Source organism: Ciconia boyciana, chromosome 25 (genome assembly GCF_034638445.1).
Source record: "Ciconia boyciana chromosome 25, ASM3463844v1, whole genome shotgun sequence".
NCBI classification, from domain to species: domain Eukaryota; kingdom Metazoa; phylum Chordata; class Aves; order Ciconiiformes; family Ciconiidae; genus Ciconia; species Ciconia boyciana.
Window position 1 is genome coordinate 998,097 of NC_132958.1, and position 23,898 is coordinate 1,021,994.

A 23,898-nucleotide genomic window follows, 5' to 3' on the forward strand; every position below is an offset into this window, starting at 1 on the left:
GTAATTACTTGTTATAGGCGTTGTATTAATAACTTCATGCATGTAAGTGTCTTCTGTTAGGTCTTTGGTTTGTGAAGTCTTAGTATTTCTATGTCTGTTCTTTTTAATAAGAAATTTTCATATTTTACATTTTTAATAACCCCCAATAAAGGATGGTTTTGAGGATGGGTAACCACCTAGCTGCAGTTGGTATCCTGACACAGTACCATAACACCGAGAAATGTCAGCATCTCTTCTTTCCCTTTCCACCAGGTTACCCTTGTTTCAAGCGAGTGCTTTTGCATTCTTAGCACCTGCTAGAGCAATACTCTCCCTGGAGAAGTGGAAATGTAATAATACAGGTAACTGTCATTTATGCTTGTTCAGGTTTAAGTGACAAATGGCCCAGATCACAGACAGTGCGACTGCCAAACCTTTTGATATGGAAACTGGAAGTAATGAGCAAGGAATATGAAAAATTCTCTCCTTTAACAGTGGTAAAACTTTGTGCCTTGGAAAAAGATTCCTAAAAATGCCCTTGTGGAATTCTGTTTCTGGGTTTTTTTTCTTTTAATATAAAAAATGTTGACAAATCTAGCAGTAGGATAAAACAATTCTTTTGTTAACAGTGTAGAGAAAGGCAGAAGGATTCCTTAAATGTTCCTTTCCGGTATTTAGAAATAGTAAGTCCAATTGAGTCCTTTTAAGTTGAGTAGTAGTAAGTTTGAGCAATGTTGAGCATCACCTCAAGCCCGGTATTTTTACCTGTTTAACTCATACCTGACAGGTTTTGCTGAGCAAGCTTTGACAATATTTGGATGTTCATTTTAACTTTTTCCTTGCTAGCTTCATGATTCTGAAAGGTTTTGAATTTATTTAGAGTGAAAATGTGCAGTAAAACTGGTTGGGTAAGGGGCTTTTTCTGTAACTTAGGTTAGAAAACTGAAGTGGAAACAGCTCTGGCAGTTTTCTTTTTAATGGGGTGTGGTGGTTCTGTAATAAGGCCGTGGGCAGTGCATGACAGCAGTACAGAGAAGCAGGCTGCTTGCTTCTAACTAAAGTTCTTCCCGGGGGGCCTTTTGATTTTCTAATCATTTATATTATTTACATGTTTATACATCTCTTTTGATTCACTTACGACCATCTAATTCGTTTTCCTGATGTTTTTTCTATAGAAAACTTAACTTTGAGCATTCACATTTTCTCACTGGCGGAGTCAGATTTAACTACTGGGAAATAGCACGGGGGTTTCAGTGCCCAAGATGTAAAGGCAAGCTGTGGTGTGCTTTAGTAGTGCTAGCTGTGTTGGATACTTCTGTGCCAGTATCCTAATACACACCTTGTTGAAAGAAAATACCGTCTGATAACCTTTGATGGCAAAGCAATTTTTCTGCTGCTTCAGCTGTTCAGAAAGAGCCTTTGCTGCACCTTGCTCTTGAACCTTTTAACCTTCAAAAGGTGTCAGATAGGCTTGTAACCATGGGTCAATTCATCATTCAGTGAGTGACCTAAATTGGTGAACAACAAACGTTGGAGTACTTGATTCCTAGTGTGCAGTTGAGTAATTCTCCATTCATCCGTTCACTGGAGTGGGAAAAGAATCCCTAATTGACCTTTCTTTCTGAAAGTTATGATTTTGTTCCACTTTGGTACAGTGGGTAAGATTAGTGGGTAGCTCTTGGGGAACGTAAGCATGTTATTACTTGATTTGTAGCATTGCGGAACTATTCTGTGGAAATCAAGGCTCATTTGTCAGACACAGCTTAAGGAGAGATTTATTTTGTATTAAGTGATGGCAAAGTGGCCGAGGAATAAATCCCTGTGTTTTTTCTTGTCTTCTTTTTGTAAGATATAACAGTTACAAATGGAACGGCAGAACTGCTTCACACTGAGCACATCTGGTATCCCAGAATACGAGAGGTAATGTAGGAGTAGCCTTTAGCTGTTGATCTGTCCGATTCCAGTTCAGTTTCTCGCCTAACCATCTGTGTGTTCTCTCCTTTAAGTTGGTAATTTCTTCTTTCACTGCGATTTCATTTGAATATATCCCTGTACTCATTTCATGGAAGTCTTCATCTTTTCAACTCGTTCATTGCTGGACAGCAAATACAAGGAGTTAGTTACCACATTCCAAAAGATGCGCAGTAAAATGCACAAGCAGGACGAATACTCTTCTTGTAACACTTTGCGATTTGTGCTTGCTGCTAGCAGTTCAGCTGCTACCAGACCACTTGCCTGCTGTCAGTCTGTTCAGTAGGCTGTCCCGTGGAAGGTAAATATGCAGTTAGCAAATCTGTTCATCCCTAGGTGTCTTAAGTTGGAGACTATTCTGATCAGACGTTGATTCTCCCAAGAAACTTGCTGAAATATATCAAACTCCTTCTCCACTCGCAGCACTGCAGTCTGAACTTCATCATGCTCTGCAGAGCCCAGGATGAGGGTTGTGCCCAGGCATCGCACTAGAGTGGTAGATAGCGTAGTCCAAATTAAGGCGTGTGTCATGGAATTTATCTCCCATCCCGTTGCTTTGGGCTGCAAACTTTTTCTTAATTAAAAACAACCCCTCTCTCTTCCCCATGTTCAAACCATAGCTACATCCTGCCAAGAGCCCTGCAGCCAAGAGGGCTGACAGTCTCCTGAGACCACAACGCTGCTCTATACCAGCTTCTAAGGAGCACTTGTGAACAATGCAGCATACACTCTGCCCCTAGGAGCTAGGAGCATCACCTCCGTGGCGCCACCAACCCTTGCCGGTTCGATCTGAGAGCTTAAAGGTTAGCCTGGAACCCAGGTCTCCTGTCTGACAGTGTGATGTGCTATCCACACAACTACCAGACTGGCCCACTGGTCTGTTGTGTAATAGTTTTGTGGAGAAAACCATAAGTGTTATGCTTAAGCAATAAGTCACTTAAACATAATGAGCTGTTTTATGACGAAAAATTTGCTGAGTTCTTCTGTGTCACTGAATTCTTTTAACTGCAGTTTGTAATCCAGAGCAGAAAAAGAAACGTTTTGGGTTTGCTTTTAAGATTTGACTGAACTGTCTCTTTCCCGTTCTTGTGTGTTCAGATCCAAGGTGCTATTATCATGTCCTCCTTGATAGAAGTGGTGATCGGTTTGCTCGGCCTTCCCGGCGCCCTGTTGCGGTACATTGGACCTCTGACCATCACGCCAACTGTTGCTCTCATCGGCCTCTCGGGTTTCCAAGCTGCTGGAGAAAGAGCAGGCAAACACTGGGGTATCGCTATGTTGTAAGTACTCCTGGGTGTTCTTGGCTTAGGTCAGGGTGTCCCAGTTGGTAAGTCGTCACGCAGGAATTTTGGAGTGCCAAGGAAAAGCCAGAGTCTGCTCGGCTGGCAAAGGTAGCACTGCAGTGCTCCCAGCATGGAGAAATACCATGTGCAGGAATGTGAGTGGGTCTGGATAGGGTCAGCTGGCAATGGGGGAATAAGGACAGCAGCAACGCAAGAGGAGGAGGAGGGAAAGGACAACGGCTGAAAGCGAGGTGTGGAGAACAGAGAATTTTATAAAACAGTAGTTGGTCTGGCAGCCATTGGCTGGGTCTAATTCAGTGCTATAGGAAAGATGATTTAGCAAAACACCAGAGAGATTAGTGAACAATTTATGTTTCTGTTTTTACGATGCTATTGTGCATGTTTCTTATTCTGCAAAAGCAAGCAAATACCATTAGTAGTAGTGGTCCATTTGTCATTATTACTGGTTTGCTTATCTATAGCCAAGAGAAATTTGTGTGATAACAGAGAACATGTGTATTTCCGTGAATGCCATCAGTTGATGAGGCATAAGTAGACAGCTTTCTGTTTAGTAGATAAAAAGGCTTTTAGAGTGAATTTCAGGGCATGATGTGTGTGCTTCTGTAGGTATAGGTGCCAGGGAAATTAAAGAATTGAGATAAGTTGTATGAAAGGGAGTAACTGAGAAAAATGGGATGAAGAGAGGACAAAAGCTTTCTGTGAGACGCTGTGGATAACTAGCCAAATAAGGATGGAAGCCACATTTTAGGGAGAAGGAAATTGGCCAAAGCAGTTGCTATATGCAGTGTATAGCGATCAACTTTCTGCTGGCTCTGGAAGCAGAAGGAATGACTTGATGAGATCAGATTCTGATCTGACTAATCTGTTTGCACAGTACTTTGAACGTGTATTCTGTAAGTGCAGCTTATGATTAAGAGGGCTGTTTAATTCTCTTTTATCTCGGATGTTAGCATCATGAATATTTTTGTAATTCTATTATGTTAAGCAGCTGACCCAAAGGAACGTTTTATTTTCCTGTAAAACAAATTCTGTGGAAGTTGGGACTAATGTTAAATCAATCAAGCAGACCTTTGGTGAATTGGACATGGAAACGTGTAATTAAAGTTGACGTTTTGCAGATGGAAAAAAATAAATCAATTTAGGAATAGGATTTAAATATTACCCAGTCAATAAGTATTTCTGGCTTCTGCCACACAAAAATGTGCACTAGGTTGTTGAAAATAACTCCATAGCCATCCAGAGTCACTCAAAAGTTACTTGAGCTCTACAAGATGTGGCACTTGAAATTGCCGTGACTGTTCTGATGAGGTAAAAATACTGTATTGCTATCTGGCGCAGCAGAATGTGTAAGAGCCGTTATCCTCTATTAGCTGCAGATGCTATTTGACAAGATTTTCAGTTTCCCAAACAGTTTTCTGACCTCACTTGGTCTGCGGCTGCCAGGCTGAAATAATTTAATCCATAAAACACATCATGTTGTGATCTGTAAAAAGGGGAATTATGCCTCAATTGGTCTTTGCCTGTATATCTGGTGAACAAAACTGTTTCTCTGGGCACTTAAAGATTTGGTAATATTTTACAGAATGGCAGGAAGTCCCCCTGCCATGTAGCCAATATAATATTATTTACAATAATATAACATTACTACATTATTTACACCTCTATGCTAAATAAATCAAAATACAAAGCCACCTGTCCTTAGGGCTAGCATGGCAGGATAGCTGCTGTTAGGGAGTGGAGCCCATCTTTCCATAATGGGCTTTGGGAGAGATGCCAAAACGTTTCCTGAATGCAAGGAGAGGGTGCTTTTATCATTCGACTCTAGTTGGGGGTAAAGGCTATAAATGACACCCTTCTTGTGCAGAGCTCTTTGTTCCTGGAGGTTGAGGGAGAATAAAGCTCTGTTTTGTTTCTTACAGACTGAAACTGATCTTGGACAGAAAAGGGAGGGAAGCTTAAAATCAGCTTTTTTTTTTTTAAGTCAGCTGATAAAAACATAATCTCAAATTTCAGAAAAGCTGTGCTGCTTCAGACAGCTTGACTCTTTGTGTAGCCTTTTTATAGCAAAACTGGTTTTGGCTATTTCAGAATTGAGCAACCTGCCCTGGCTTTTTATTTTTCATTGCGGTGGATACTTATTTTAGCCGTAGAGTTGAATTAATTTGTATCGTATAGAGGAGCTTAGCAGTTTTGATGAGGGGGGAAGATGCATACTACTTGAGGCGTCTAACAACTGTAATAAACTGGGTTACTGGTGAACTGCAGTTGAATGGAATGTTGCTTTTTTTGGGCTCTATTCTGCTTGATTTACAGCTGTTTAGTGAAAGATGCGTATACAAAAAAAAATTGGGATTCTTAAGAATTGAAGAAGGGATTTCCCTGGAGAGAAATTTTTCAAGTGCTTCAGAGGTTTATGCAAATTTTGAAATGTAACAATTGCTGTATACTGGCCTCCGGTTTTCCTGTTTCTTCCCATTTGCTAGCAGCAACCGTTGTGCTTCATACGGAGAGCAGACCTGGACACACAAATAGAGTTTGAGTCGAAAAGAAGCAAGCAGCACAGCATAGCTCTTTGCTAATGGCTGCTTAGCTCTGAAGATCTTTCTCTAGTCTGATTCATTTTCCTGGTTTCATTTACCTGTTTGCTGCTGGCTGTTGTTGCAGCACGTTAGAATACAAATCATGTTGTTTTGGCTTTCGTGGAATAATAATTTATTTAAAATATATTCTCTTTTGATGCTTTGTCTTGTGCTAAATTTAAAATGCACATTTATATTCTGTGTCTGAAGAGCCTGAACAGGTTTGTGCTGAGAAGGATTTTTAACATATTGGTGCTAATTACATGTCTCTCTTGTCCCACCCTCCTCCTCCTTATTTCTCAGGACTATTTTCCTAGTATTGTTGTTTTCTCAGTATGCCAGAAATGTCAAATTTCCCTTACCCATTTACAAATCTAAGAAAGGATGGACAGCATACAGGCTGCAACTTTTCAAGATGTTCCCTGTAAGTAGTTGAACTTGTTCTTCAGTTGGCAAAAAAAACCCTAATTTGTGTTTTGGGGGGTTTTTTTCTTGGTTTTGATTTTTCTTAATAATACAATAGATCACAAAGGTGAGTTAAAAGCTTAAATGGGCTTATGGGAAACTTAACTAAATGGCTCATTTGCCACAAGAAATAGTCTCATATTGTAGTCTTGCCAGATCCCATTCTGGTATCCATCTCTGATGAAGAGTCATTGGAGTGATGAAGATCATAGAGGGGAGGGAAGGGGGTAGAGAAGAAGGTATGTTTATGCATGCAGTGAAAGCCTAAACTGAGCCCTCCAAAAAGGGATGGCAAGATCATTATCTTCTAGTATTATGAAAGCAATACTCCATTTCCCCATGTGAAAGACTTCTTTTTATTTCTCTGGTAAAGTTGAGACTAATTCACGAGTTTGTTTAAGTGCCCATTTGGAGACTTTCCCATTTGTTAGGGGAGAGGAGAGGCTTGCTCTAATTCTAAAGCTTTTGTAACAGCACCTTATTTAGGGGCCGGGGGGAAACACCTAACAGATCTATTACAGGATTTACTGCTTGTTCGGACTTAAAGTATCACTTAAGATCACACCCAGATATGTGTGTAATAGATATTCTGTGCAGGAACTGTTTGCTGTTGATGAATATTGCCAATGATAGTTTATTTTAAACAGCTTTTTTCTTCTCCTCTTTCACAGATTATTTTAGCTATTTTGGTGTCATGGTTGCTTTGCTTCATCTTCACTGTGACAGATGTCTTTCCCCCTGACAGTTCGAAGTATGGCTTCTACGCTCGCACAGATGCCCGACGAGGAGTGCTATTGGTAGCTCCGTGGTTCAAGGTTCCTTATCCTTGTAAGTATGTCTGGTTTTAAGGGCTGTTTTTCTAATAATATGCCTGTGAATATAATTTCTGTTGTTTTCAGAAGCATTGCTGTTTTTTTCTCAGTACTCTATTCTGATGCACTTCAGCATGCACTGACCTAAAAACGTTGTAGGTGGGGATGATGTTTGTTTTTTCTTGTTTTCCTCTTTAATTTGATACCTTAATGTCTTACCCAAGAAAGACCGAGTCTCTGAAACTTGAATTTGTAGAAGGCACTTGCAGGGTTTATGTAGGTAACTCTTGACTTCTAGTAACATGGTGTGACTGTATATATAACATGGATTTTCAGGGAATGGTTGATTTATCTGTACTTGTCGATACTGTGGTCAGCTGCTGTTAATGTTATACAATAATAAGGATGGGTTATTACAACTCCTGTAGAGCTACTGAAGTCATTGATTCTCGTTATCTAAAGAATCAGTAGTGGCGTTTTTTCCAGCTTAATCCACTTCCCTGCCCCAAACACACCCATTCTTGAATTAGCACAAATGTTAACTACACAAAAATGTCCTGACTTGCAGAAGCGGCATTGGAATTGGGCTGATGGGCAAGCCAAAGAATGCCAGTCAATGCTTACCAAAGGACAGAAAAATATTTATAAGAGAGCACAAAACACTTTCCACAGCACCTTGGATGTTTGTATTCTTTTGATGACCACCTCTAAGTTTAAAGCTGTTGAAAGTTGTTTCTTATGGCATGAGATGGAGTTGCACAACTGGTTGACCCTTGTGCTACTCAGAAATTAATGGGGTAATAATAGAATAATATTCTACTAGAATAGAATAGTAGAAATTGTTAGGAATACCACTACATTGTAATGAGGCAGCATCGTTGTGGTTTTCCTTATGCTTTGGTTCTGATTAGTTCTTAAAAGAAACCACTTCTAAAGCAGTACTTGCAAGATGTGTAATAGAATAGCTTTTGGGAAAGAAGAAAACTTCTCCACCCTGATTAGACCTTTCTTATTTGTGAATTCACGTTTGTGTGACTTAAAGTTCCTTTTGTTGCGAGAGGCTCATCTATTTCAAAGAGATAAAAACATCAAGGCAATTACTGTGGAAAACCTGCCAAGCTTTTCTACAGGCTTAAATTAATCTTATTTTCTCTTCTACAAAAATTTGGAATCGGAGGGTGTTTGTGCAGTGATTGTAGCTGGTTGTTGGCCATTCTCTTCGGTAGACTAAACTTGTAACCAAAGACTGAGTTTTCAGAGCAATAATAATTAAGTGGCATTTGCCTCACTGATCAGTATTGTTTTTTCACAAGCAGTAGTTCAAATTCCTTCCTTCTGAACAGGAGGAATTTTTTTGGTGGGGTTTAGGGTTTTTTGGGTTTTTTCCAAGCATGATCAAAGCAGTTGGTTAGGCGTTTTTTCCTTTGCTCCTTTCATCTACTTGAACTTGCCAGACTGTGTTACTGTGAAGGGAGTCTGTTGATTCCATTAAAGATGAATAAATTGCTGTATGTTTTGATATCTAAATTGTTTTCTGTGGCATGAGAGATTTCAGTTTTCTTTTCTTCACAGTTCAGTGGGGACTGCCAACAATTTCAGCCGCTGGAGTAATAGGAATGCTTAGTGCGGTTGTTGCTAGCATTATTGAATCAATAGGAGATTACTATGCCTGTGCCAGGTTGTCTTGCGCTCCTCCTCCACCTATTCATGCAATAAACAGGTATGTCAAAAAAAGAAATACTTTTCAGTCTCTTAAGCTACTCTTTCCCCCCCCCCCCCCTTTTTTTTTTTCCTTGGGATAGGACAGGAATGTGTTCTGAGATTAAATGTTACAATTTGGTCAAACACAAGGGCCAAGGATCTGAAATATAAGATGCAACTGTCATGTTAAATTATTGTGTTGCAAATGTAGCATTGGAAACCTAGTTCTATTCCTGCTGGAGTCCGTGGAAGTTAATAGTACAGTTTCCATAGGGACAGAACTCTAAATCGGTTCTGGAATCGGGGTAGCTTGTCAAATTCACCTGAAATGCAATTTTAGAAAGAAAGAGCAGCTCTAAGTTTGACTTGAATTATTTTGTAATTTCCTCAGTTTCAGAGTGTGGGTATCTAAGACACAGAAAACAGAACTGAAGTTGGTTTTCCAGGTGTGTTGGAGCTTGAAACAGGAATTATAATAATTCATGTGGGACAGATGCCTTAACAGGCCCCCACGTAGCATGCAGTCATAAAGCACCATCTGAAGTGAGTCTATGCTAATACAAGTTTGTGTTTTTCTGATTGTGATTTACAGAGGGATTTTTATTGAGGGTCTCTCCTGTGTTCTGGATGGAGTATTTGGGACAGGGAATGGATCCACTTCTTCCAGCCCCAACATTGGTGTCTTGGGCATCACAAAGGTACGTGCTTTACCTTGCTTGCTCAGTGACCTGAGTATTTTATCTACTCCGGTTGATGGCTTATGCTATTTTCAGGTTTCACAGCATGATCCTCTTCCAAGAAACCATACTACTTAGTACTTTGTGCAGACAAACTTTACACAGCATTCTGAATTTACATAACTTGTCTGTACCAGCTACTGTCTAATGGAAATGCACTCTAGATAAGGACCCCCAAAATCTTATTTTTATTCAGAGTAAAGGGCAGTTAGAAAACCTACATAAAGCAGGTGATGCTAGATAAGCTATCCCTTTGAAAACCAAAAAGGCATTCCAGGGCTCAAGGGTGTTTTGAGTTGAGGCATAAACACTGTAAACTGTATAGAAACAGATACACTTTTGGATGTCTTGGCTCTGAAAGCATTGCTGGAGAACTGACTATTTTTAATGTCTCACTTGAACACACAATTAAATGCAGCTTGAGGTCCTTGGGTCTTATCTACGTTTGTACTAGGACGTTAGGCTGACACAGCTAGAACAGGAGCTGCATTAAATTGGTAATTCAAAATTAAATGTACCCTAAATACTTGTTTCCATCATAAGTTTTTAAGGCAGTGAGCATGCTTAGAGGATTACGTATTTTTGGGGGTGTTACTCAGGAAAATATAAAAGCACTTGAGAGAGTCCTTTGTTCACATGTGGAACTGGATGTGTGCTTGAATGCCTTGCTGAACAGGGAGACCTTGGACTGCAGATAGATTTGCTTGATATTGTTAATTTAACCTTGTTAAGAAATATCAGCAAAATTGGTAAGAGTAATTTATGTTGTAAATACGCACATCTTGTTGCGTATTTCACTTGGAAGCTATAAATCTCCTTCATGTGTACAAGATAGAAAATGTATGCTCTCCACTTAAAATAACTCATCCCTCTGACTTAATCCAATATAGATGATGAATTTATCTTCAGCCATTTTTTTTTCTGCACAAAGGATGATTCTGTTGGGTTTTAGGTTGGAATATCAATACTAATAGCACCATCTGCTGTCTGTATAAGTCTTCCATTCAGCTGCTGATGGAAATTTCCTAGAAGAAATTTTGGTTAGAAGAATCCTTAAAGAAAGGTTTATTCTGTTCTGCTCCCTTTCTGTTGTTACTTCATAGAAGTTGATATGAATTAACAGCACTTTTTTTATTAACAGTCCACCGAAATGAGTGTACATTTTGCTTTGGAACAGCGAAAAATGAATGTTAAACTGGCAGCTGTTACAGGGAACAGAGTTAACTACAGTTAGGTCTGTTCAGGCCATGATAGATGAGTGAATATGCCTTATCCAGAATGGCACAGCTGGATGGCCGTGCTCCAGTGTTTTGTCTTTTTTTCCTGTCTGCATACGCATTCCTACAAAACTAATAGTTTTTCAGCTTCGATTTATATCAAAATAGATTTTTGGCACGTAGATACTCTGCTGTTTATTTGGGAGAGGAAATCTTTAGTGCTCATGAGTAAAGGCGACATAGTCCTGGTGATTCCGTTATAGCAGTGCAACATTTGAAACGGCATTTACCTCCCTTGAAATCAGCATGTGATTACACTTAGAATTTAAATTTGAGGCTTCAACTGGATGTAGATACTGCAAAGTCTTTGAGCTAGTCTGTGAGCGAGTTTTATTTGATGAGAGGAGAATCAATTAAATCTAATTAGTTGGAGCAAAAGTATAGGCAGCTTATGCTATAATGTTGGTGATGAAATGGATACTCCAGTGAGGTATTAGGTACCATATCATGCACTCCAAAATAATCACATAAAGTGTGTATATGAGTGCCTGGGAATAAATACGTAGTTTGAGCTAAATGCTGACCAGGTTGCTTTCAAAAGGAGCTTAATTTGTTTGCCTTGTAGTGATTGAGCATTTGCATAAATAAAAGTTGCTACAGTGTGGGTTTTTTAAAGAATCTGCCTATTTCATGCAGGAAGATAATTTTAGAGCAAGATATTGGTGGTCCTAAGGAAAAGAATATCTTGATAAAAAATAGAGAAAGGTGCAGGCTAACTTCTGTTGTTACTCTAGTGAACACCCTAATTTACTGGTCTAGCTTCTATTTGTAGGTGAACACACCTCACCTAACAGTTAAGCAGTGAAGAATACGGGGGAAAGAAGTACTGTTACCGTAAACATGCCTACTGTATCTTTTTTTCTCATTTCACTCATTTAGCTCAGTCACACATGATTAACAAATTAATATCTACTTCTCTCTGAAGCTTAATGCTCTGTGACAGGGCAAAGGGCTTTGCTAGAAACCACCTTACCAGCCTAACAGGGCTTTTTTTGTACCTGGCACACCTCTTATGCAAGTATAACACTATAAAAATACTGAACATTCAGGTTTATCAGCTACCACTGCAACATAGTGCCAGAGAAATACTGCCCTGAAGTTTGAATGCTTAAAATAAAAATGAGAAGGAAGTGCAGGCACTTGGTTTCACAGTGTTAGCACAGCCATGATTTGCATATGAAGTGAATTCAGTTCTGATCTCAAAGAGGGGTGTTATAAAATCACTTGATAGTCTCTATCTAGAAAGCCTGCATGTCCTTCAAGTGAACTGCATGATCGGTAACTAATACATATATTCTTGTGTAAAGGGGCAGCAACACATGGATTTTTAATTTTTTGTTTGTTTGCATTACACTTGATCTATTTGCCATCTCTCCTAGTTATGGTCTATTTGTTTTCTTTATTGTAGATGGGACTGTGCCACATTTCACGGTTATTGTGGCTATAGCAGTTACAGATGGTTTTAAAGATGACTTAATGTTAACAAAACAAAATCAAACAAAGTTATGTTAGAATTGGAGCACAGCCATGTTACAGCTGAGCCCTCCCAGACATTTGTATGCTCTGCAGCCTGTGTTTTAACACCACAAAAAAATACGCGTGGTAGCTTGAAAAGAAGTTTTAAATGCGAAAGAGAGTAATAAAATAAAATGCAAGGCATGAAGTTGGACTAAGCGCGGACTTTTTCCAGTGTCCTTTCCTTTTTGTTCTCCTGCAGGTTGGAAGTCGCAGGGTTATTCAGTATGGGGCAGCCTTCATGCTCTTGCTTGGGATGGTTGGCAAGTTCAGTGCTCTCTTTGCATCGCTGCCTGACCCCGTGCTTGGTGCCCTCTTCTGCACTCTCTTTGGTAACGTATGTTTTCTTGCTCCTCTTTGTGTACTGTGTGGCGCTCTCTTTTTACTCTAGTGCTGTGTTTATATGTACGTTGCTATTTTTTTGAAGAAGGAGGTTATATAAAAGCTGAGACTTGTTTTATTTTTTATTTAGGGATGATTACAGCCGTGGGTCTGTCTAACCTCCAGTTCATAGATTTAAATTCTTCTCGTAACCTGTTTGTACTTGGATTTTCCATTTTCTTTGGACTTGTCCTTCCAAGCTATCTCAAACAAAATCCACTGGTTACAGGTATGTGTTTCTGCTCGCTTACATGAAGCATACTTTACCTTGTACTTACAGGCAAAGTACATACAAGTACAAAGTAATGGAAAGGCTAAATAAGAGAAAAAAGGAAGTATTATGGAGACAATAAAAGCTATAGATAAGAAAGCAGGTGTGTTCAGAGGGATTTAATTGAGATGTTGAGACCTGAATTGAATGTTTCAGTGGGATACATCTGAAGTTGTCCTGCTTTCTCAGGGTATGATTGTAGAGCAATGGAAGGAAGTGATTGCCAGTTGGACTGGAAGAAAGACTGAAAGGGTGAATCTGAGTTCTAAATGATGTTAAAAGAACAAGGAGAAATACCATGGCAGAGCTTGGAAGCTAGGAGTTCGTTTTGGGTTTTGAGATTTTTTGCCACTGCAGACATGTTCTGAATCTGAATTTTAATGAACTCAGTTTCAGACTGTTAGCCAAACTATATAGTTTTGGTGAATTCACAGAGAAGGTTTTCTGTTCTAATACTACCTTCTCAATAGTGGTCATGGCAGTGTATGTCAGCAAAGGAAGACTCTTTACAGGAATACTTAACTTGATTTTTTACTTTTTAATTTTATTTTTATTTTTTTAAAGGAGAGATTAACTAACTTTTTATAGCTTTCGCTTCAGAACCAGATTTAGGAGCATATCTAACCCACTGAGTTGTTCAGAAAAGTAGATCATTCAAGCAGAGTTAGGTGATGATATATTAATACAGTGTTCTTCCGTGAATTTGTGCTATTAAGTCTTGCCCTTTTAAAAAGGAAAAGGTTTATAATAGGAATTATTTCAGTCCACATGATTTTACACTATGGACATTTCTTCTTTTCCATTTTGTAGTTTTCTATTTAGTTTAAGTTAAGCAGTTGTGTCTGCAGTAGAAACTAAAATGCCATTTCATGACATTTTTATAAGCAAATGAAAGTTCATGGAGTTAGGTTTTGGGAAAGAAGGGGGCCCCATGGTGTACTACATTAGCTGAGCGTTCCTCTGCATCTATTCCCACATGGTTTTAAGAGTCCTATTTGAACAAATTCCTCAGTGAACTCAGTAGCAAGTTTTCCCAGTTGACCTGCATGTAAATCAGTAGGACGTGTATGTGTACAATAAAGATTCAAATTCTAAATATTTTTTTTCTGTTCTTCTAGGAATAGCGGGCATTGATCAAGTATTAAACGTTCTTCTCACTACAGCCATGTTTGTGGGTGGCTGTGTTGCATTTATTTTGGATAATACCATTCCAGGTCAGCATGTGAACTTGTCATTTTATCTGAAATAATAACTGCCTTTCTGAATGAAGATAGCATAGCATTTCATGGAGGCAGGAGAGGAGGAAGAGATTACTACTTTTGTTGTTGACTTCTTTAACACCTAGAGCAGACTGCTTAACACCTGTGTGCCTCAGTTTCCTTGAGAACGCTTTGAATCTTTTTCAGGTTATGGTCTCCATCCTATTAAACATACAAAATATCTGATAAAATTCAAACCAGAATAGTCATCTTCAGGACACAGAGTAAAAATATTTTAAGATCCAAACCTGCTTCCATTTGTTTAAGAGCAAAAATTTGCCTCAACTTCCAGTTACAAACTAAAACAGATAATAGCCATTTCCAATAAACTTTTTTTTTCCCTCTTCCTGCCTCTTTGAGGAGCCTAGAAGATCTTTCCAGTGCTTTGCTGAATGTGGTGTCTGAGACTTGGGGTTTTCTTTCTTCTCTTAACCTCTACTATATATGTGTGTGTTTACATGAAGATATTCATGTATATATCTTTTTTTTTTTTTTCCTTCTTTTATTTTGACTTCTAGGAAGCCCTGAAGAAAGGGGAATACGGAAATGGAAGAAGGGGGTTGGTAAAGGAAGCAAGTCACTGGATGGCATGGAAACATACGATTTGCCTTTTGGCATGAACTTTATTAAAAAATACAGGTGTTTCAGCTTCCTGCCCATCAGCCCTACCTTCATGGGTTACACGTGGAAAGGCTTCAGGAAAAGCAGTAACTGCAGGAGTTCAGATGAAGACTCAGAAGCTACAGTATAGCCTTAGTTGAAATTATATTATCTAGTTGTAGTAAAAGATGTATTTGCAGTTTCTTGCTGATTAAGAAGCATTAAAATATATGTTTTGTATATCTGCATTTAAATTCTGGAACCAGAGCTGAGACGGATTTAAAAAAAAAAAAAAAAAAAAGCTTTCCTGTTGTGGGTGGTGGTAGCCAGATCTAGTGTCTCTGGGTCAAATTTGCAAATGCTCCTCTGTTTGATTTTCAAAAGCTATAGATACCTGTGCACCCGAGTCTATTTATTTTAAATGGGGCTTAGGTTCCAGAAGTATGTAGGTGCTATTGAAAAAAGTTACTTTTTATGATGATTTTATTTAAGTCATTGATGCTGGCATTTTTGGCGCGTTCATTGCTGGCAATGTTAGTTACGCCAGAAAATTTGAATCCTCTGAGAAGGGTGGGGGGGAGAATTTACTTCTAGTTATGTCAAATCCCATATATATTGTTTTCTACTCACTGATTTGCACATTCCGTATTTTCAGCCCCCTGGAAACCAGACTTAGCTGATACTGGCAAATCATGAGAGTATTTTTTTGAATTACCGATAGTTCAGTCAGATGTCCAGTGTTAAGACAGAAAGTTTCTGTAATAACTTTGCCGACGGAAACTATGACCGACTTCTGATAGCTTAGTGCTGTAGAAGGAACCACTCATTTCATGTGGGTTCACATTTTAAAACATTTTCTTTTTCTGCCTGGCATTTAACCACCTAATTATAGTGTCCAGGTGCAGGTTTTCTTTAAAGGGACACATGCAGCTTGAGTTTTACAGAGATGGGAAACTTTTCACTTCCAGACAGGACCCAATAACAGTTTTTACAGTGCAGTGCCTGTATCCAGCAAGACATTTCCTGGACAAAAATGCTAATTTGTTGGGCAGTTCTAAGCAATTAACATCTGTATCCATGCAGCTTTCCCTACAGGGAAAGCCACACGGTCAAAACGCTGCCGGCATTTGCTGGTTTGGATCTGTGCAGAATTTTCTTGATCGGATATCGAGACCCGATGCTGCCTACGAGCAGCTTATGTTGCATTGCCTCTTTTTCTTCTCTCTTTGTGGGGCTTCTGCAAAAGCTCGTTACTGCTGTGGAGGTGATCTTGAACGGCAGAGACACTACATTTGACGTCCTCATCCACTGGATGGTTTAACGGGTATTGGGTCCAATCAGGGCACCATTCAGATTTTTTTTTTTTTCCTGGAATAGTCTCAGCTCTGATGTTATGTGGGTGTTCATGCTCATCATGCATTCATAATTAAAAGTTTTATTCATGTTTAATGTTCTTACTATTGCAAGTTAGTTTTAGACTTCAGTGTGGCCCCAAAAGCATTTTTAAGCTGTGGAGATCATCAGGGAAATGTAGTGTAATGTAATTTCAAGGCCAGTATGCTCTACGGTGCTTGCGTTTTGTATTCCTGGAAAAAGCATAACAGTAGATCCTGTAATTCACTAATCTATTTATCAAAGTTTGACTACTGGAGAGGAGCGCAGGAACTCTGTTTTCTCTGAGTCTACTTCCAGGTGAATTTGTTATTGGTTATTGAAGCATGGAAGGGTTGGGGTGGGGAGGGGAAGGAAAGAGCTTAACGGATCAGTGCTGAATAGTGTAGAGTCGGAATGATTCCATTGATATCGTTCTCAGCATGCCATGGCTGTTTCCAGAAACTATTTTATACTGCTTTTTCCATAACAAAGCATGTGTTTGTTCCTGCTTCAGGGAACTTTCAGTAGTTTGCAGTCTTGGTGTCAATTGGACTATCTCGAAAGCTGGTCAGAAGAGTTATTGTGTAGTAGACAAGGTTAGTTTGCCTGTGAAACAAAGTCATTTTTATCGTTTTTAAATTTTTCGTCTTCAGGTAGTGAGGTGTTAGATTTCCACATCCACTTGCAGATAGTTTTGAGTGCGGAGACCTCTACTCAGTGGCACGAAGCTTCCAAATTTCCCAACTTTATGTGCAACCAAAGATGTGTAGGAGACATGGGGGAGTTAAATTTTATATATATATATATGAAAGGAAAAAAAAAAGCCACCTATGTACAGTGGTTGTAATGATGTAAAATGCCAAAGGTGGTTATCTTGTAAATGTTGAGAAAGGGAGGCAAAAGTTTTTTATTGAAAACAGTGCCACCTTGGAAATACAGAAATGTCAAGTTCAGTGATGCTGCTGGGCACGGAGCGCAGCAGTGACGCCTGTGTCCCAAGGCTTTTCTAACTTCTCCCCCCAGATATTCTCTTGATGTGCTTAGGCAGTCAAGAGACGAGGCGATGAGAAATAGCGTTTGTCTTCTCTCACCTTTGGCTGAAGTAAAGCTGTGCGTGTTCTGTATTGCCTTCACTTGAGAATTGCCAAGACCCTTCAGTCAAATTACAGGGCAACGAATCCAAGGATATGTTTTTCTTCTCCCCGGAGCAGAACACCACTCCTTTCTTGCAGCGTAGGAAAGACTCTCTGAATAGGTGAAGTCCGATTACTCTGTTTAACTGTTGGATTTAATTCTTTTCATGACTTTGGGTCCTATCGTGCCGATTCTGTTGACTGGCTGAGAGAAGTGCAGTAGCGTTCAGCCGGCATGTTTGCTTTTCTAGCAACTTACCTTGGTAACACTAAAATAAGTAGTTGTAGTTAGCAGTCATTTTTGTAACCAAATTTGTATATGTAACAACTCTCTCCATCTTATGACGAACATGAATGGTTAAAAGATGAGCCTCAGTTTTGCAAAGGAAATCCACTGACGCGCCAGTAATGTATAGCGAGGGGTTATGGTGGAGTCGTTGGCAGGACCTTGAACGTGCAGGGCATGCAGCTGCTGCAGCCGGCATATTGCTATTAAAGCGTGCGTCTCCCCAGCGCTGAGAGGTGAGCAAAGGATGGAGCTGATGCACGGGTGCCTTGGAAAGAGAAGCTCCCCTTTCTCTTTCCGATGTGCCTGAAACCATCCCATCTGCCAGTCAAAGAAGATGCATTGCTTTTCTTTGTGAGGGAAATAACTGAGTTGCCCCCGGTTTTGTGCAGTTGTGGCAGGCAATGGTGAACCTTAAATTCTTCTCCCACGTCTGCTTTTCTACATCGGGGTTTTAGTGGCTGTCATGGAATGCCCGGGCCAGGGGGAGCACGGTGCGCAGCCTGAGCTGCTGTGCAGCAGCTGCTGGCAGATGTATTGCAGAGGAATAACTTGGAGTTTTGAAAAGCATTTAAATACTTCGTGTTTGCTGGTTACATCCAGGCTTTGATGTGTAACGGTGGCTGGATATAGAAATCTGACTGTAAATGCAATACTGTATTTCTCCTATAATATGTTATTGCCTGCCTTTCAAACAGCTGAACTAAACAAAACCACATAGGGAAGGCGACACCTGAGAGATGAGTTAAGAGGCGATGAGATGTTTCAACCAAACTTTAAGACGGAAGGGCAAATATTCATGGTAGAAATATCATTTTGTCATATCAAAGATGGTATCAATGTATGCAAAACAAAATAACTTGGGACTTTTGTAATTGATATTCTATTGTATTTTTTTTTAGGTTAAATTAAGAATTCTTGCTAACATGTTGAAACACGTTTTCTAAAGCAAATACTTGCAAATTGTACCTATAGAAATGTAAGTTTCATAGCTAACAGCTATGACGGATTCATGTTGTCATATTAGAGTGCATTGGCGGAGGAACTAAATCAGGTACCTCGCTCAGAAAGTTCAAACTTAAACCCAGAATTTGCTTTATGCCTTTTAGTACTGACTTGAAATATGGCAACTTGGTTTGTACATGAATATTGCAGTATTTTATTTCCATATATTAAAAATAACATTTCCACTCAGGATAATGATCGCGGTTTTCCTGGGAGGGAGTGGTATGATTGTCATGACAATGTCATGTGATGCTAGAATTTCTTCATTGACGAATCTATAGTAGTTGTGTATACTTTATTTACCCATGTTTATGTTCCTACCAAAAACTAAAGGGTTTCTTTATTGTTCATCTCCCTACTGAGATCTTGGTACTCCCGATGCAGAATTGGCACTTGCAAACTGAAATCCTCAGTACTATTTATACCACAAGGAGCATCAGTGAGCGCGACCGGTCATTTATAGCATCGCATCCTTAATAAAAAGTGTTGAAAATCACATCATTTGTGGTATAAACAGCACTCCAGGCACACGTGGTTTAAAATAGCCGGCTTCTAATGGTTTGAGTGAGCCATTGGATGCTTACACGCAATCTAAAACAACCTGTGCTTAACATAATTTGTATATCGATGTAGAAAATGCATGTGTGACAGACCAGCACAACCTACGGTGTTTCTTTTACGTGGCCTTCTTAAACCCAAAGCGACTTTTCTTTTTCCCTTTTTTTTTTTTCCTCCTCTTTTTTAAGGGGCGGGGGGGAGTGGCGGGTCACTCATTCTGGCAGAAAATGTCCCACTTGGTGCATGTTTCTTAGTATTTCTTAAGGCTAATGGCCTTTTTGGCCGTGGGGTGACAGGTACTCTCTGCTCTCACGTTTATATAGCTGCGGTAGGTCATTGCAGTATTGGAGGAGGCCACGAGTTTGCCAGTGTTTCGCTTCTGCTCATGAGTCTATACAGCTTAGTGCTGGGCTGCTTTTAAGTATTGGGGATCCGTGTTCAGAGCCATCCAAAATATTCCTGTCTAGTTCTAATTTGACTGTGGCTGTGCATTGTCATCCGTACATATTGATATGAGAGATATATTTAGAATTGCCTTGTGTACTATCTGGCATTTACGACATCTTTCCAGGTAAATCATCTTGCTGCCAGTCCAAATTATTGTACTTTGTCTGTTTATAACAACCTTCGGCGTAACAAACTATTGACTGTTCTTAGGCAGTGGGGATAATTTTTTTTTTTTCATGACTTCGTGACTGACTTTGGCTGTAAAACTTTTTTGTTAAACAGCAAGAGGTTTTTTGTTTTGTTTCTTTTTTTTTGTTGTTCTGAGATGTGTAATTCTTTTATGGAGGTTTTTTTATTTCGTATTTTTTTCTAACATTGCTTCATTAAACAATTAAATATTTAAAAATGTAATATTTGGACCAGATGTTGTGAATAATAGTAGATAAAGCTATTTTATTCTGTATTTTTAAAGCTGTTCAGTATAAATAAACGCGGGCATAGATGCAACTTGGCAGCGTGGTGTTACACTTCCTTTTAAACATCCCCTTCGAAGGAGAATCGACCTTTTGGCAACGCAGGTGATGTGAAGACCAAGCATCTCTTTGTAGCAAGTGCCACCCAAAAATACAACCCCCAGACCCCTTCCCAACACTTCCAGCTCTCAGCCCGCAGCTCGTACCACAAAGACGCATTAAATTTCCGTGATTTATTTGGAAGAAGCACTGCTTACTGTCTGTATATCATTTGCTGTCTGTCCCTGCTTTCAGTTGAGGCACCTCCGAGATCTCCCTCCGAGGAGCTGCTGGCTGCGGCATGGGGACCTGTCCCCCCTCCGCCACCCTCTCCCCTCGCAGCTCCCAACCTCTCGGGCAGCCAAGGAGCAGCAAAACTCCCTGTAAAAGCAACTGCACGGTCAGCACTGCTGGGTTTCTGAGCAATGTCCATGCAGCAAAACCTCAGTGACTAATTTCCTAATTAAAATAAAAACCAACCTTCAAGTTCTCTTAGTAATTTCCACTGAGCAGAGGCTTTGAGTTCTGTCCAGTTAAGAGTATGAGCAGCAAGAGTATACCGACAGAAATCACATCTGGTTTAGTGTAAAGCCTTAGGATTGGGAATTTATCTAAATTCTTGCCCTGCCTTTGGCAATCTGTAGCCAAAGCGAAGTCTTTTGGGCCCCTTGGTAGGGCTGCTGCATGCCCAAAGCGTGCCGCGGGGCACGGTGTATTTGGAGATGGCTTGTTGCTCCTCTTGGGCAGCGTGTAAAGATAAAACTGGCTGAGTATCGCCTTGCCTCGTCACCGGCGCTGAAAGAAAAACCCTGACTAGCACCTTGCCTTGTCCCCAACCATTTAATGAACTCATTTGTTGTATCTGGAGCGGTAATATGAAATTCCTGATGTTAGCCTGGAGCACCAGTGATGGGCGGTAGCTGCCTGCAATGAATTAGGACCTGGAAATGTCTGGCTGAGGATACAGAGCACCTTTAGGCATCTGTCAGCCTTCAAGGTATCTGAGCTACTATTGATTTTAAGGGGAATTAAGACACCCAAGTACCTTTCTTAACTTAAGCGTAGCCAACCGTGACTAGTGTAGTCAGATGGGGAAGAAAAATGGCAAAAAGCCACCTAAATCGGCAGCGAGAGGGGGTGAAAGTAGATCTGGTATCAAAGCTGGTGGAGCAGCTGTTTGACCAGGGCGAGGGATTTCTAATCGTTCCTGAGCCGGGCTGGGTTTGGGTCCCTGATGAAAATGGCTCTGATCTTAATCCCGATTAATCCTTTGTGCTACTGGGTCAGAGCTCTGGAAATAATTGAGTTTTCTCCGTGCGTCTTGCCCAAATCGAAATTCAGCATCAGCTGCATCAACCCAATAAGAAGGGCTTTACCCCAGGCAGAATCTCAAAACCTGAGGATTTTCAGAATGACTGAACCATCCTCAAACGGGGACAACGCCCATGTTTCGGACACATATTAGGTACGAGCAAAGGCCTTTTCAAGAGCCGTGTCTCTTCCCATCTGGTTCCCGGAGGCTGCGTAACGGCTAACAGATGCTCTTAAGCTAACGTGTATCCAAATGCGTAATATTGTCTGGTATTTGCTGACAATTAGCTTGGGGGTCTTAAAGTTGAAATAATGGGAAGCTGCCAGGGTGTGAAAAAAGGGAGTCTGGATGCTTGCTCAGTCTGGGGGGAAATACTTGACTTTTGGAGAAGTTTGGAGCTGGTGCCTTATGCCTGGGTCTGACTGAGGTCCCTGACCTCCAGGCTCAGCTATGGGAGCAGAAACAGAAGTAAATCCACTGAAGCCAACGGTTTAAAAGGCATCAACCACATTCCCTGCGTGGCATTTAGCACAGAAACGCTGATTTAACCTGCAAAACAGGTGCTGTAACATCCCTGTGCCGCAAAATGCAGGCTCTGATTTCAGAGCATCCTTCTCCCGGGAGATTTTCGGCAGACGGGAGGGGTGCTCGGGCGCTGGCAGGGCAGAAGTTTTGGTCTCCTTCTCCATGGGTCTGGTTCCTCTTGGGTTCGTGCTCACGGCTGCTGTGCGGGTAAGGAGGAGCTGGCAGCCTGTCCCAGCCTCACAGGTTGCAGGAGCGGGTCAAATTCCTTTTATTTGGTAAATAAATGCCTCCGTCCAGGCTCCATCCTTCCCGACCCACCACGTGTGCATTGAAGGCAACGAGCAGGATGTTGCAAAATCAGGATTTAACCCCAGTTCTGCAACCAAGTTCCTTCTTGTGCTCGTGCAGGTGCCCACAGGAAAGCCCTCTTTTTTTTTTTTTTTTCCCCTTTTGCTCAGATTGCATCCACCCTGCAAGCTGGGAGGTATGGTAGAAGCTTTCCCTCTCTTTGGGGCTAAATCCCTGGGTTTTGGGGCTGGGGTTTGCTCAGCGCGGGCGGCTGGGGCCGGCTCTGCTCCATTGTGCAGCGCAGCCGGGCTCTTCCCGCGACAAAGGGCCTCTCATCTCCGCCAGCCCTCGAAGATGCTGCTGGAATATAAATACTAACCCCCATCCCCGCTCGCTTTTGCCGAGTCAGTGTTTCCCCAAGCCAGATGGCTCCTCCTGAACTTCTCATATTTTACATACAAATAAAAAAAAATAGAAAAAAAAAAGGGCCGATTACAATCCCTGGTTGTAAAGACTTGCTTGTTTTGCTAAAGCAGCTGTTTAGATTATTTCTTTGTTTTTGTTTTCGGGTTTTTTTCCCTTCGTGTGGGCTGTTTCTAGGCAAATTCCTTAAAAAGAAAAAAAGCCTGGAGAAGCCGCAAAGCACTGGGAAAGGTCAGGAGCAGACAAAGGCGGAGGGACGTGGCCACACGCTGCCGCTCTTCTGGAATACTTAATACCTCCGTGCTCCCCCAAACCCTCCCCGCAGCGACGCGGGGTGCACGGGCAGGATGGGACCCGCAGCCTGGGAGCAGAGGCTGGAGGCTGAGCGCCATTTCAGAGGTAACCATGACCCCAAGCTGCAACATCTGCTTCCAGGCAGGTTTTTTTTTTTAATTTATTTCCTCTTCAATCCCCTTTTCGGGGGCGGTTTTGGATCCAGACGGGATCCCACGGCTGTGGCTGGGAGCTGGTTGCCGCCAGCACACGGCCCTGTTGCACCGTCCCGAAAGCAGAACAGCAAAGCGCAATGCCTGCATGGCTCCGGTGCTGAGTATCACAGGGTTTGGGGTGTTTTAAGGCAGAAATAACCACTTCAGCCTGGGTGATGCAGCCTGCAAGGCTTCCTTCGGGAGTCCTGCATGGAGCTGGAGCCGATTGTAAGAGTGTTTCCAGCCCCGGTGCGTGGGATGGGGCATCCTTTGGGATCCTGGTCCTGGCACCGGGGATGGGGCATCCTCTGGGATCCTGGTCCTAGGGTGCAACCTGGGTGCCAGAAACAGAATGTCTTTTGGGAACTCGATCCCAGAGCCTGAGCCAGGGCTCTGAGATGGAGCATCCTTTGGGATCCCGCTCCCAGGGGGTACAAACTGGGTGCCGAGGTGGGGCATCCTTTGGGGGATCCCTAGTCCTGGCACCCGGTAAGGGGCGTCCCTTGGGATCCCGGGGCCGGGGTGACCCTGGGGCCGGAGAGGAGGGGTGTCCCCCGGGCTTTCAAGCCCAGTTCCCGCAGCCCCGCCCCGCCCCGCCCCGCCCCGCCCCGCCCCGCCGAGGGCCGGCCCTCCGGGGGGCACCGGCTGCGGCGCGGAGCGGCGCGGAGCGGGACCGGGTGAGTGCGGGCGGGACGC

General features: G+C 41.5%; 1 protein-coding gene across 7 annotated transcripts in view; it reads left to right on the forward strand.

The window, feature by feature from the left end:
* SLC23A2 (solute carrier family 23 member 2) overlaps nt 1–20,161 on the forward strand; it is a 66,684-nt gene extending 46,523 nt beyond the window's left edge. For all 7 annotated transcript variants that reach the window (XM_072846016.1, XM_072846019.1, XM_072846017.1 and 4 more), the window contains 11 exons: nt 253–341; nt 1,829–1,899; nt 3,049–3,230; nt 6,137–6,257; nt 6,970–7,126; nt 8,683–8,830; nt 9,404–9,509; nt 12,543–12,672; nt 12,813–12,950; nt 14,111–14,206; nt 14,770–20,161. In XM_072846016.1, the coding sequence (XP_072702117.1) occupies nt 253–341; nt 1,829–1,899; nt 3,049–3,230; nt 6,137–6,257; nt 6,970–7,126; nt 8,683–8,830; nt 9,404–9,509; nt 12,543–12,672; nt 12,813–12,950; nt 14,111–14,206; nt 14,770–15,002 (1,471 nt within the window). In that variant the 3' untranslated portion in view covers nt 15,003–20,161. The remainder of the gene's footprint in view (nt 1–252; nt 342–1,828; nt 1,900–3,048; nt 3,231–6,136; nt 6,258–6,969; nt 7,127–8,682; nt 8,831–9,403; nt 9,510–12,542; nt 12,673–12,812; nt 12,951–14,110; nt 14,207–14,769) is intronic.
* Nucleotides 20,162–23,898: the final 3,737 nt, after the last annotated feature.